Source organism: Patagioenas fasciata, chromosome 4 (assembly GCF_037038585.1).
Source record: "Patagioenas fasciata isolate bPatFas1 chromosome 4, bPatFas1.hap1, whole genome shotgun sequence".
Taxonomy (NCBI): domain Eukaryota; kingdom Metazoa; phylum Chordata; class Aves; order Columbiformes; family Columbidae; genus Patagioenas; species Patagioenas fasciata.
The window spans coordinates 19,577,297-19,592,694 of NC_092523.1; the positions used below are offsets into that span (position 1 = coordinate 19,577,297).

The window sequence follows — 15,398 nt, forward strand, 5'->3', positions numbered from 1 at the left end:
TATTAATTATATTAATGAAAAAATAATCTACGATTTATTTTTAACAAATTTTTCAAACAGTCCACAGGGTGAACCCCAGAAAGAGAGACTTGACAGAATGTGTGTCATGTGGATTCTCTCTATCAATCTTTGCAACCTTACTGTATATCACCTTCATTAAGCTGTGAAGCACTGGGGACGCTGATCAGCTACAGTGATGCAGGCCTTTATTAAGCAACACGCCATCCTGTCATTATGTGAGTGAGAATATAATACACTTCACGTTGACAGTAAACATTAATGATTCAAAAAATGAAAGCTGCCTCTAGTACCTGCCGCCTGTGATATTTTAGATCAGTAAAGATGATCCCCCGAGCCAGAGCACCACACAGACACTACTGTATTGCTATAGGAAGTGCAACGCAGGAGCACGTTGGTAAAATCCTACCCACAGTTAATCCATCCACCACACAATTAATATTAAGATCAAACCTTTTTTTTTTTCTTCTTCACACTATGAAAAAGTCATTGACATAAATTATCTATTCTGTTACTAGCTTGAAATTACTGCAGGAACTCTAGTGATTAAAATAAATCTTCAGTATTTCCATATAAGCTGGTTCTTCAATCAGCTCCTAGCAGCATTAGGAATAATACATGATGGAAAAATGAAGCTACGGCAGCTGAGACCCACGCTACAAGCCAGACAACAACCCACAGGATACTCCAGCTACCCAGAAACAATTAGGACTTTGGAGCCAGAAAGTCATCCACTTACAGCCTTGACTCATAATAGCTACAGGACATATGAATTACCCATATCTATTCCACTTTACCAAGAAATCAAAACAAGATAAAAGCAATTACAATATGCAAACAGAAATCAGTGGATACAATGGCAAGCTGCAAATATTTAAAACACGACAAAAAGACTTGAGAATCCATATGCATGCTTCACCAAATGGGAAAAATGTATTGGAGAACACAGGAACGTTTTCACTTTAGATGGCTAGCTCTCTACGGCATGAACATCATACTTAAAAAAGCATCGCCTGTAACCTGTTTTTCCTTCCCCCGTTGCCTGAGGGGAGCATTTTAAGCACTTATTCCAAGCTCGAAGCCAGAGGGTTAGTTCCTTTGAGCAGGTCTGTATTTGGGATTCCTCTCCATAGGGTCCAAAGAAAGTTTGTCTGGCTTTGCAAGTTGCCTGAACTTTCAGGTAACGCTCCATTTTGCCAAATGCAAACATGTAGAAATCCTCAAACCCCACTTTATACTCCAGAGATTACCAGGGAGCTGCTTGCCTTTCTTTTTTTTTCCTTTTCCCTTTATGAATTGTAGCCAGCAGAAGCTGTGGATTTGATGTATTGCCGTCTATTTTTACACAAGCAGCAGCGGCAGCAGTGGCAGCAGCAGTTCACACAGTCCTGCATAAACTCTATTCTCATGGTTCATCCTGTTGTCTCTGCCGTACAGCGGGATTTAACCATTTGCTGGACTACTTGGATTGCCTGCGAACCCTGCTCTACAGGACATTAGCTACAGCGTCATTATTACAATATCACAAGAAGCAGGGAAACGTTTCCTTCCAGAAATCTCTTTTTAAAGCATTTAAAGCCAAACAACAGAGTATTCATTCTTGTGTGCATGTTTGAATTCTGCAGCTGTTAAACACGGAAAAAAACCCTTCGACAGAGCACAGTGAAACAAGCAATTAAAATATGAAGACATTGGTTAATTTTAACAACTTTTTTTTTTTTTTTAAGGGGGGAAATTAATGTTAATCTTATTGTAAATAAACATGGCATTTTTCCAACCAGGCCACTAAATGCCACTGGAAAGACTTCAGACACCGATTCATATCAATATCTTAGAGCATAAATATTGCATATGACAGGAAAGCGAGCCAGAGGCACATGAAAATAGTTTCCAACTGCAGGAGATACTGATGACAGGAGCTCAGCTTTGATTTGCTCAAGGCATCACAGAGTAACCTTAAAATAGCAAACTTAGTGGAGTTAAGATAAGATTGGGACTTGTTTGCAAAGTCTGCCTCCTCGGCCATCCTGCCGGCCCCTGGCAAGCCCACCGTGCCCGCGCCCCACGCGCTGCCCACGCCGCGCTGCCCTCACCTCCAGATCACTCCATACAGAGTCCTGGTTGCACATGTCCCACGCCATCCAGCTGCGGAGCGACGGCAGGAAAGCTGGCAAACTACGGTCCAGAGGCAGGCAGGCAGCAAGCAGACACTCATGCAGGCAACGAGACCCTCTCTGAGAGTGAACCGAAGGCACCTGTCTTACTACTGTTCCCCGTCACATGACAAAGCTATTAAAAAGTAGGCTGGGCTGTCACTCATCCAGCCTTCTGGTGCCGCTGCTCCAGCCCGTGACGTCACCAGAGGCAGACCCAGCCTGAAGTGAAGTAAATCTTTGCAAAACCCGCTCAGAGCTCGGCGGCCGCGGCACCACGCTGCGATCCCAAGCACATTTCCACGCCACACCCCCGAAACTCCGCTCCTGCCGTAGCGCAGCTCCTAGCCCTCCCTACCTTTTAAATTTCTTGGCTTGCTTTCTTTTTCCACCCCCTCCCTCCACGCAAACAACAGGCAGAGCTGTGCTTCTAAAGAAAAAGTGAAGTAACTCCCAGGCGAGCTCCAGCCTGCGTGCTCCCAGCAGCCCGAGCCCAACCTCTGCAGCACCCACACGGGCTGCCGGTGCTCCCTCCTTCCGAGAGGCTGTCCCAGAGTTCAGCAAAAGTTATGACACCTTTGAACAGTTTTATTTTTTTTCCCACTTGAGGATTGTGCATCTCATCAAGTATTTTCGTTAGTTTAACAGGTTCTCACGGGTAACTTCAACTTGAGTTAGTTTTTTTCCACACCAAATGCATCAGCACGCACCCCCTCCCACCCCCCAGCATTTCCCAGGAATGGAGTAAGCATCTATAAAAAACATTCATACAGTTATCTCACCTGCTATAAGGAGGGAGCCTGATCCTGTTCCCAGCTAGATTACAGTATTTCTCAGCTGCTCTTTAATCACTTCTCTGTCCCAGCGTACTCCCCCTAGAAACCAGGGTTGTTACAAGCAGCCGCCACAGTCCTGCCCATAACTGCTCAGCCCCCGTCTGCTTTTCCTACAAGCACCGCTGCCTCAGGGTGCATTCCTGTACAAACACCATGCACCAAGCTCTCTGACCTGGAGCCAGCGTTTTCACATTGAAAATCAGAAACCCCCTCTTGCCGTGTGAACACCCCGCCACGCTGCTAACAGAAGTGTCTCCTCCTCGAAGCCGTGCCCAGAAAACAGGGGCTGCTGCAGGTGCAACTGGTTTGTGATGCCCCTGCGCACACAACAAACTCCAGGGACCACACTGAACCGCAAAACACTGCCCACAATAGGTACAAAAAAAATCAAATAAAGGTCTTGTGTAACTATCCCCACCTGTCTGCTTATTGACTTAAGTTGCAGGTATATTAATTAGCTGGGTGCAAAAATCTCGTGAAATATAAGCGCTGGCTCCGTCGCACTGGGCTAGCAGTCAGTCACAAAACTATAATTGATCATCCTCCTTGTCATGAAATATTCATTTTCATTGTTATTTGCAAACTTCAGTATTCTAAAGGCTAAATGAATTCAATTATTATACAAGGCTATGGCGACTTTGCTGAGAGAAAAAATAAATAAAAAGAAGTACAGTTCTTGAAATAGTCTTTCTCCCGCAGACACTGGAAACTTCAGAAATGGTAGGAGGTCTCAGATACATTCTTAGCTTATTTGTGTTCCCTTGTAATTCATTATTGCCAGTCCTGATAAAATGTACAGTTTTCCCGGGTCTTGCTTAAGTTGCAAATCACATCACACTGTCATATTTTCACCAAGCACAGATGACAAAAATGGCATTGTTTTTACTTTACTTAATTAAAAAAAACCACAGCAAAATACTGAATGACTACAGAAAGCCTTTCCTACGAGTGATTAAATTAACGGTATTGCTTTGCTCGCACAACGAAAAAAAACTTCATTTCCTTCCCAATTATATGCTGATTTAATGATAAAACAGCAGTAAATTATTAAGATTTGGGGCAAAGGTGAGTACCTCTACCCTCCCCAAACAGTCAACTGTGACATAATGCTGGGCACCTGCCTGCCTGGAGTGGAGTCGGTTCTTATTAATTATTATCTCTGGATCCATGGTTGGTGGAATATTCTCCTTCAATACTTACTTATAATTGTGTTCATTGACTGTGCCGAATCCATCATCTGGTTTTTTTGAAGTTTCATTCACACCTTTTATAGAAATGTATTTACACTGGAACATTTCATATTGCTGTTTTGGATATTTTGACCTGCTCATGTTGTTTCTATTTTCTACATTTCCACTTCACTGCTTTCCCTTCAAATTAGCAAGTTAACTGATAAATATAAACTGTGACCTTAGTGGTGCTCTCACTATACAAGCTTTAGAGATTGGAGAACTAACTTAGTGCACTGTAGACAGTGCAAGCCATAGGTAATAACAGCAGAGTCCCCGCGAGCTTTTCTATGGCCCTGTCCACATTACAGCTTGAACTTTACTGGCAGTCCCAGCGCTACCTGGAACGGATGCCAAGCACGATTCCAACTACAAAAGACTCTGAGCTTTCAACAAAGGTTCCGCATTGCTCAGGAAGAATTTTATTTTTAAAAATCAAAGTGTCTTACCCCAGCCATAGTATAAATTTACTCACTAGGACCTTTTTTCTCACATGTTTTAATGTGTTTTATTGAGCGTAGCGCACGTAAGAGAAGAAAATCGAGGCAGGCAGTTGCAGTGGTGGTGCAGTTTGGAAACGGCGCAGCCTCAGCCTAAGTAAATGAAGCCTGTGAAACCCAGCCAGCACCTAAGCTGCTCTCCTCAAAGGAAACCTTGTCTTCTGAACATTCTCTGGTGGCTTTAGCAATGCCCTCCCCTCGTGTTTTGACAACACTAAAGAATTGCACAAACATCTTTCCCGGGGCAATACCTGAGCACGTGCACGTTATTTGGTTCCATAACAAACACATGCAAAGAAAACCCTCTTTCAGCAAAGTCTGCCGGTCCCTTTGGCCCAATCTGCCCTGCTCAAATGTCTGTGATCAGACCACCCCCTCAATCCCTGCACTTCCCCGGTTTTCAGGTTACTCTATACATATTCTCAGAGATTCCCAAACTTTGCCTTTTCTTCTTCAAGGGCCATAGTCAAAGAGAGTTCTGGCAAGCCTTCCGACAGCATTTGGGCACAAATTCCCAAATCCTGATACGTTTTTTAATGGGACTGGAAGGTATGTCTGCCTGCAACAACACGGAATAGGATTCAAAGACCAAAGTCTTCAGGCACTCTGTCCTTGACTTTTTCCTGAATTCAGCATTAATTTTATCTCTTCCTCTTCTTTCACCCACATTTTCTAACCATGATCATGTTTTTATTCCCTGCAGTTTAGATTTCTCAAAGAAGCTACTGAGTTTGGAGCCCCCATAATTTTGAAACCCAAAACTTAGTCCCTTCTTTACGGCGCTGAGGAAGAAAGAATTTCTTTCCTTGCCCCCAAGACTATGGTACTTGTTGATTTTCAGCGAAGTTTGCTCCTTTTTCAGTGCAGTAAGGACAACCAGACTGGTATATAAAAACAGTGCTGGAGTTTCAGCAAGCTGATGTTTGCCAACCAGTTCTTACACCAGTTCAACCCTTTCCACTCGACCCTCCAAGACAGAATGGCCTTACAGCAGAAGATCAGCCAGTGCTGTATATGAAAGAACAAACTGCACTCCAAAGGTGTGTTAGCGTGAATGGAGTTCTATATAAAGTGTATGTACCCTATTAATTTTTTATTAGAAATCTTCCTTCTGTGCATCTTTACTCTTATTTTTTGCACAGTTCTGTATTTGTTTTCCACTCCATTCTCTCAGTTCCACTTCTATCCTATTTGTTTGCTGATTTTTTTTCCTTCTCAGCTTATTTTACTTATTTATCCAGTTCATCCTACCCAGAATACACTCTCAATAGCATAAGCCAGTGAGTCAAACTCCTTGAACTTCTGGGTTCACTGGTGCAGTAATTCTACAACGGAATAAAGCAGTATGCCCTCTCCAATTTTGCTAGGGCAGTTATGAACTTATATATATATATATATATATATATATATATGTATATATATATATACAGAGAGAGAGAGAGAGAGACAGAGAGATACTTGTTTTGGTTTTATTTTCCAGAGGAAAACCACAATGGTGCTCCACACCACCTCTTTGAAAAACTCAAGAGATTTGGGCCAAATTAATTTCTGGCCAAACTATGGGCAACAGGCTGCTGTCTCGGGAGCCATATATTAGAGACTCCAAAATAACTTTCTCTGAACAGCAATGCGTTACTGACATTACTAACACCATGCTGAATTTTGCCACATCTGCCTCCACAGACTGAGGGCTCAAATAAACAGCACTGAGTGCCAGGGGAATTTGCTTGCTTGTTCACATGCAAATGGACCTGACTCTGAACATTCACTATTAATGCAGATTAGCTGATTATCAGTGTTAACCAGGCTTGCAGACATGCAACTCTTTATAACTTGGGGCATGTAGTAAAACCTTCCAGAACTGCCTAAGTGAAGCAGGAGCACAGGTACCCGCTACAAGAAATCTTCATGAATTTTCTCCTACCTCCCTGAACATCTCTCTTCACAAGCATATTTCACTTATTATTAAAACACGAAAAGCAAAGCCACCCAGCTGATTACATAAAAAAAATATATTTGTCACTTGTTTCCCCAACATTTGGAGCATATGTTCTCCAGAACCTACATTTGCTATGATTTGCAGGAAAATCCAGCTTGTCAGGCCTGTTAAAAGCAGCATGAACAATGCCTTTCACTCGGGTGTTACTGTTTCGCAGAGAGACTAATCTGTAAAAGAGCATCTACATTTAAATTTATTGCTGCTATATGTTTGAGAAATGGAGCTCTGTAAAATCATCAGTTTCCTGGGGAGGCTTTGGTGCTGTTTGGGTGCAGACACCCAGACAAGCCAAGGAGACACATTCCAGTTTTGCAACTTCTTGCACATTGGCAGAGCAGGCAGGACCACATCAAAATTGCAGACTACTGCAGATCTTCATCCACTCTCGTTTACTCACCTCACCACTGATATTTCCTTGGAACAAAAGAACTCATAAAATTCTTCCCCTCCGCTTTTTCCTTCCAAACGTTTAAGTCTCTGGGAAGAGACCAAAACCTGCTCACATCTGATATTATCAGACGCAGGGAAGTGGCTTCTGGCACTCCTGTTCAGCAGTTGGGGGCATGGTCCCCACATTCAGAAGCTGTGTCCTTCCTCTTCCCTGCCCAGCCTTGCCAAGATGCTCATGCAACCCTTTTGGGCATTGGAAACTGTCTCCTCCAGCTCCAGCCACAAAGCATAGAACCTAGGGAAGCTTCAGAGATATATGTGGTTATTATAACGCTCTGCAGGGCCCTAGAAAACCCCACCCAGACCCTTCCTGTTACCCCTATGAGCATCCACCTTGCACCACCTCCCCTGGGGCATCTAGAGTATTACCGTGGAGCTCTTGTTTCCTGACTCATTCATCATTAATACCATCAAGTTTGCACCGACTTTTTCTGAGGGGGATCTGAAGAAGATGATGCCAGGAACAACCACCATGGTTTCAATATCTTAGGGTACAGAAAAGATTCCCTGATGCAACTGTAAGCAGTGTGGTGGGAGCCAGGGCTGTTCCGCAGCCACCATCCCTCACTGAGGCTGCCGCTCGGCTGCCATGCTGCATTTGAGCTGGCTTTGCCACCTGGCCAGTTGGCCACCAAGGTGCGAGCTCCCAGCTCAGTGGGAAGCCGTGGTGCCCAGGCTGCCATGGCAGCGCAGGAGAGCACAATGCTGGTGGCCCCATGACAAGGCCCACGGTAGCTAATGGAAGAAAAATCCCCGTATTTCCATAACACAGCCTATCTGTTCTCTGAAATGGCTTGGAAGGCAATTGCAGTGGAGCACACACAAGTCTGCAGCGCTGCACTGGAGAGAACAGTAACCTTTAAATACGCTAAAATCAAATCTTGTTTTACACAAAACCGCTATGGTAAAGTCGATGTGAATGAAGCACCTTTGAGTGAAGGAACAGAGGGAAAGGCAGTGGACAGCTTTAGTGCCTCCTAGCAATTTTTTTTTAATAAACTAGAGATGACAGACAGCCTTACCAACACATCTCTCATCTTCAAATAAGACTTTCTTCAGACAGAGCTCAGTGGAACTGAGTCAGCCTTTTTTCTTGGGCCTAGCTCTTGGCATTTTTCATATTAAAACAAAGTATAATGTGGAAATAGTTCTGAACTGTAGTCATCTGAGTGGATTTTAGTAACACAGGCCACAGATTTGCTTTGTTGCAGTTTTAGGCAAACAAAATAAAACGAAGATATCACACAAAAGAACTGGAGTTGTTGTGTTTTGTGGTTTACTTTGTTTTAAACCTGCTTATGCACCACCTCACCCTTTCTAGGGTTATACCTGGTTGCTGAGGAGGGCGATGAGCTCCTGCGGGGGCTGCGGTTGGTGGGCAGCAGAGCTGCTCTCCCGCAGCAGCCAGCACATGCTGTGTGGCCTCTGACGGTCCCAGACTGCAGCAAATGTCCCCTTCCCCAGCTGCCCACAGCCCCTGCACCCCGTTTTCCCGAGTCAGCCAAGGAGAGGCCAAGAGGAAACGGGGTCACCTCACCGCGACAGCCAACATAGTCTACCCACAGACAAGGCTCCTAAAGGATCAGCTTAGCCTGACCTCTTAACTAGTAGTTCCTGGTGGCCAAAATCAAGCCCTGAAGTTATTTTTAGCCAGAACCCTTCATGAGCTGCAGTTAACTTGCAATATGCAAACTAGTGACTAGTGCTAGAGGAATCCCTATGGGTTTCGTGGTTCCACTCTCTGCTCAAAAGTCCAATTATTCATTTTTCTTGGAGCTGCAATATTAATCTAAAAACGTTGCACAAATGGCAAGAGATGTCATCCTGCCTCCAGCCCCAATCCAGATAACTGAAATAAAGGAAGATGAGCATTTAGCCCAGGGGTTATTAGCTGTACCAAATGGCAGCTGGAAACCTTTGGAGGCTGCCCCTTCTCCAGCGATGCTTTTGATGAGAAATTTGTCAGTACTTCCACCTTTGACTCAGGACCAAACAAACTAGTGCAGAGATGAAATGGGAGAACTAGCCATACTACCCATAGAGAGGTCTGGGCTGAGTTAATATCTTATTCTAATTTTATTTTATTCTATCCTATCCAAATCACCTGCTTGCATGGCTGTACAGGAAAAACGCAACAAAGTAAAAGAGGGATTAAAGTGGTTGGAAGGGGTGATTGCTCTAAATCCTTTGGAAGGGAATGGGAATTTTTAACTGGATGTAGGCAGGCTTTGAATCAGACCTTATCACAGAAGGTGGGAACAAGACAGTTCAAAGTAGAAACTCCTGCACACATTTCCACCTTTTAAAAAATTTCATGCTACTCGAGTTTCCCCAGCTTTCCCCGGTGAATGGAATAGGGATAAAGCGCTGAGACTGCACCAGCTATCACCATTTTGGGTATCTTTGTGTAGTATCTGCTGAACATCCTTTGCTCTGGGGCACTGGTTAGTCTCATGATTACTTTTTAAGTGGGTACCAGTGAAGATTCATACCTCCTCCCCGAAAGAGCCATGACTGTACTTTAATTACTTCATGCCAATCAACAGATAAGACAAGTTTGCTTCTTTCATGTTTGTCCCTAATGGATCTCTACCATAATAAAATTCCCTGACAATCTGACACAATTAAACATTAATTGTTGTCTCTTCTCTGTTGAACTCCACATGCAGAACAGAAAGCCAGGGCAATGCATTTAGGTGAAAGCAATGAAAGGACCATGTGGGATTCCCACTGAAACAGAGACCTCCCCACAGTGCACCTTCCCTATTGCCCATTGCAGGCTCCCCTTCCTCTCTCAGGAGCAAAGAACCAAGTAAAAATAGGAAACTGCTTGAATGGAAGATTATTTTAATTTCTGTTGCAAGTTGCTATGAAAAAAAACCTCTGAAAAAAACAGCAGACCAACACCAACGAGCACTTCATCATAATATTATTACCAATTTATTAAACCGAGATTGCACAGACTGAAGAAATGAGTGTGACACATCCCCAGGGGTTTCTGGAGGTAGACCTCCAGCTGCGTCATTCTCACACGCGCTCCTCTTTACAAAGGCAGGGAAAAACGTTTGCGCTTCAGCTCAATGCAACAAAATTTCACCTTGTTTGCAGGTTTTCTGTAAGGCAGGGTAGGCGCGCACAGCAAGCTGGAGATGTACGCGCTGGGGAGACAGGGCTACCGTCTTCCAGGGAGAGGGGGAAACACAGCAGTTGTTAATTTGCATCCTGGACAATGCTATAAATTGAAGCATTGCTGTCAACTCCTGCCCAGTAAACATGCTCAATTTCATCTCCCGTAAAAAGGCAAGCAGGCACTAAATAGGAACACATTTTGATTTTCATTTAGCCACTTTAACGATAGGTGATGTTAGCGGAAAAGATCATTTATCTTCAGATTTATTTTATATGAGATAAAAGGCCTTGCCAATTTTTTAAAATTCATTTACACAAGTGAATAAATCTTCTGAAACAATAAGTGGGAAAGTCATATTTCTTTAACTTTGCTAAAATCTGAAAATGCTGATCCTGGAGTGAAATAGACAGCACTAGCATTTCAATCAAGAATACAGACGCCTAAATAAGAGGCACAGCTTTACTTCAGAATAAAATCTCTCAGAGAATAGTCTTTTTTATGCATTTTGTCAAAAATCTCTGACAAATCAGGAGAGACACGTGCAATTTTTATTTCACCTTCATTTTTAGATCAGTCCCAAAGTGAAGGCTACCTAAAAATAGACCAAACCTAACCTCTCCAATGTCTATACTGCTGAATACCAGAAACACAACCTTTCAGTGCCTCTCATGGCTTTCAGAGCCTTGTGCTGTGTCTGTCTTCTCCTCTAGCCCATTATCCCTTGTTGTGTATTGCGCCCAGGCACAAGATGAGCTGCAAGTCACAATGTGCAGCATGTTGAATTATGTGATATGTGTTAATTCAAGATATGCAGCAAAAGCATCAAAATCAGCCTTCCCTTTTGGCTGTTTGAGTTTGCCTCAATAAGGACACTGGCAACATCGAACCTGGTGAGGATGTGAAAACGAAGCTGTGCCGGCTGATCCAGCAGCTCTGCTCACAAAAAGCAAGCTGCCTGGTTTGCAATATACAACTCTTAGAAATATGTCAGGGAACAATAAGCTCTTTTGTTTTATTGTTTGCTACAGCGCTTGCAGACACACTTCTATCCATTTAAAGATGAGACTTTCCAACAGTGCCCTGAACCCTGAGTGACTGGTGTAGAATTACAAGACAGCAGATTACGCGGTAACTATTTCTTTGCATTGCACTTTCTAAATTGTGATTCTGCTTGGCTTCAACAGTACAGGTCAAATTCATCCCAGGCACAATCCCAGCAACTTCAGGTCAGTCGTACCTGAAAAATCAATAGCATTTTAAGTTGGTGAAGTTATAACAAGGGTGATTTGGGCCCAGGATGTACAAACACTTTTATTGTAAATATTCTTCACTGGGTATTATGCTTTGGTGAATGTACTTCCATGTTCTCTACTGCTAAACACTCTGTTTAGCAGGTCCAGAAGCCACACCAGGAGCTGGAACAGGAGAAATCTGTACTAAACCAGGTTATAGGGCTGCCCTGGAGGCTTTGAGTGACTGTGACTTTTGCTTACATGAAATAGAAAATCACCTTGTACCAGTTGTTAGCTTGCTATTCCTAGCAGGAATGAGCTCGAAAGGACTTGCTTTTCTTTGTTTACTGCCATGCTCTGTTCTGACAGAGTCAAAAGTTTATCAAGGCATTTTAGTCTGCCAAAAAATGAACGAAATAACTTATACTGATCAAACAAGGAAACAAAGCAGCAACAGATTAAATGAGTTCTTTCAAAGAATTTTGGATGGAAAATATCTTACCTGCTGACAGAGAGGCAAGAATAGCAAACAAAGGCATAGGAATAAAAACTATTCAATAAAATATCGATTTCATTATCACCACCTTTTCAACTTAATTTTCTTGGCATCCATATCCCTAATGCAGGTTTGTGATAGATCGTACAATCACTTTTTAATTAAGCCCTACTGTGCTTTGTATTAAGAACAAGGCAGTAGACATTATGGTACAATATATCTACCAAAATATTTAATGCTTATCCTTTTCATTTTGGTATTTAAAAGTTGTTCTCTTAGGAGGTGGTATCAGTATTTAACAACATTCTTGACAGCAAGTATAAAAACCAAAAAGCTTCATACTTAATCTAGCTATGTCAGAACTGAAACCCCTTAAAATAATTGCTTTCTGAATATATGGTATTTCCATTGCATTATTTTATTATTACCCAGCTTTCAACATCTTAAGATGCAAAACTTGTTCCCTCTCCTACATACTGATGAGATATTAAGTGGCACAAGGATAGGAAACTGCCATTTGACCAATACAGCTGAATGGTACATGAAGCAGATATTATCCTGTTACAAGAAATATTCAATGAGAAACTGTAGAAGACTGGAAGCTTCCTGGGGTGGCAGCGTTTTCTCTAGTTTTTAGTTCTCTTTTGGAATATTGCAGCTTTCCTGCTTGTGATGGGGCAGATCCTGTAAAACAACAGCAAATCTTCTTCCAGTAGATTACTGGCACTTTTCAGAGGGCAACATTCACTTTAATTACTAAAATGTACCCACCTTCTTCATCCAAGGAAGAAAAGACTGTTGTTGCATATATAATATGGTTTTAGTTTTTAATGCCAGAAATGAATCAGTAAACATAGTTACATTATGGTATACTACTTCTTATTCTGTACCCATAGTAACCAAATTAATCTCAAGGTGCTACTGGCATTAATTCAATCTGAAGCTCATACTTTGGATTTCACATAGGTGCCTTCATCCTATTCTTCTTCTCAACTAATAAAATGTTAATATATGGCAATATATTTATTTCAGGTTCAGTTCAAGTTGAGGAGTGCAGTACTTTGCAGAAACCTAACTAATATCAATCATATATTACAACACTGTGTGGTTTAGTATACAAAAAAATGGTGCTGCCACATGAGGATGAAACAGAGGACCCAAGAATTCATTTCTGGCTGTAACTTCTCTGTCTCTAGGACAGGGATGGCCAGTTTTTCCTTACCATTCAATCTCAATTTAAAAAAATGCATAACATGCAGCCAAGAACTACAATAAATATATCATATATCTTAAAAAAAAAAAAAAAAAAAAGAAAGGAATGAGATCTTGGAGCATGAGACACTGATAGCTCCCTCTGTACGACCGTGAGCTGGGTGCGCACTGGCAATAAGCTAGATCCCACAGTGACCCAGAAGTGCTGTCTTCAGCAAACCCCACTGGTATGGTTTTTCCATGGGGACCTACCAGCCTTCAGACAAAAAAAAAAATCTAGTTGTTAATGAAAACACATCTCCTTAGCCCAGGAATTGCACTTGCTCAGGAGACATAAGCAGTCCAACAGCTGTAGTGTAGCCATCCTATTCTAGAACATGGCAAAAAGAAATGCAGTTCTTTTCTCAGAGCTTGATATGGGCAACCTGAGACTTCAGGCACACTATTAACCCAAAATTTCCAAATCTGCTCTAGTCCCCATAGTTAGAGAGGTTTTGCAGCAAGGTTCAGGGGCAGTTCACATTTCTCTGAGCCTTTTTTTCCCACCTGCTGCAATCCCTTTGATTCCCAAGAGCAGTGGCATCCCCAAGTATTTTGGTGCTTTCAAAATGTCCACCTATATGAGAAATTATTGCACTGCACCATGCCCAGCTTGATCCAACCACTAGCAGAGCCATAGGGCCAGATTCCTTCATTTACCACGTGCAACAAGCAGCCACATCAAAAGGGTGACCAGTGTGTGGAGTTAAGGTGACACTTCTGGATGAGCAGAGGGAGCGTAGGTGAGTTGTGGCTCAGCAGGTGAAGACCACCGCTCCAAAAAGAGGCACTGTTACCCCAGCACTGCTCTGCACGGAAGCTCAGGTTTCAAGCTGTACATGGGTCATATAGCTGTAGCAAGCTTGATGTTGGTTTGCAAAGATCCTGTGTTGTGGAAAAAGTCACAGGGACATTTCAGCAATCCCACAGCCTGGTAGCACTGGGAGCCCCATGTCCACCATGGCTGGATACCGAAGATTCAGTGGGTCCCTCTGGCAGGTACGTCCCTCTAGACTGTACGAAGCAACGCACAAGCCCAGGACTTTGCAAAAGGACCCTGACCCATTTCAAACAGCCTGCACACCCCAGGACTGCATCGAATAGCTGGGGTTCAGAGAGTCCTAATCATCTCAGGTTCTGCCTCGGGAACAGGGCGGTGAAGGTCTCAGGGGCCCCAGTGTGCCCCTGGGCACTCAACACTGGGCTCCCACTGGCCTTCAGCACTGCAGGTGTACTGCAACCAAGGGCACAATATAGTCCTTCACTTTCACCAACTGCTACAGAATAAGAATTCCTAGAACGGCTCAAACACATACCAGTTCAAATCTGGGTACTTTCAGACTTCTTCTTTTCTATTCCAAATTATGCGCTTTGCCAGCTTCAAAAAAACAGATGGAAAATACATCCCTAAATGTGCACCCTTGTGATCGTTCCAAAAGAAAGCAGCACCAAGTAGCTTAAAACGTTTGCTAGGAAAAGGCTTTTCCATATCATGCAAACAGCAGACAAAAATAACTGCTAGGCAATTGATATACATACAAATATTGGTTATTTTAAATAGCAATTTGTTATTGAGGACATCTCACTGAAATATTATAATATTCAATTTCCTCTGCATTTGCATGGAAAAGGAGCTGGAGAGCGCATGATCATTCATTTAACTATTACATAAATACGTCTATCATAAGATCACACGGCTTTCGAGCCAAAGTTCAAACACATGTTTAATGCATGAGAGTATGATGAAGAAACTTGTGAACTCACGGGTCTCATAGTCCAATCTCAATCAGATATGAGCTTGGTGTAAATACGTACAGTATCATGTGCTTTCCAATAGCACCGTGTCTCCAGGGAGCAGTCTGACATCAGCAAAGGAGACAGGTGGTTCCCTTTCTAACCCAGAAGGGGGAAAAAAGGAGTTAAGACATGGTGTAAATATAGCAATATTTTTTCCTCGGTGTTTTGCTACGGTTTTCATCCCTTAATGAAACTTCAATGCATGAACAATTCTCGTAACATCTTTGCTACAAATCAGTGAGTGGATGTCATGTCCTAAGATATTTATAACCCTAAAGGTAGTGGTAAGTGATACTGTTTGGCAGCC

At 42.7% G+C, this 15,398-nt stretch overlaps 1 protein-coding gene across 2 annotated transcripts in view; it reads right to left on the reverse strand.

Moving 5' to 3' along the window:
• The window catches only part of PPARGC1A (PPARG coactivator 1 alpha), a 365,116-nt gene that overhangs the window by 64,807 nt on the left and 284,911 nt on the right, over positions 1–15,398 (reverse strand). The window contains exon 1 of one of the 2 annotated variants that reach the window (XM_065837862.2): positions 2,112–2,445. The exons of the other annotated variant lie outside the window; for it this stretch is intronic. Within the exon in view, the coding sequence (XP_065693934.1) occupies positions 2,112–2,159 (48 nt within the window). The 5' untranslated portion in view covers positions 2,160–2,445. Of the gene's footprint in view, positions 1–2,111; positions 2,446–15,398 lie in introns of those variants that run through there. 2 annotated transcript variants of the gene reach the window in all.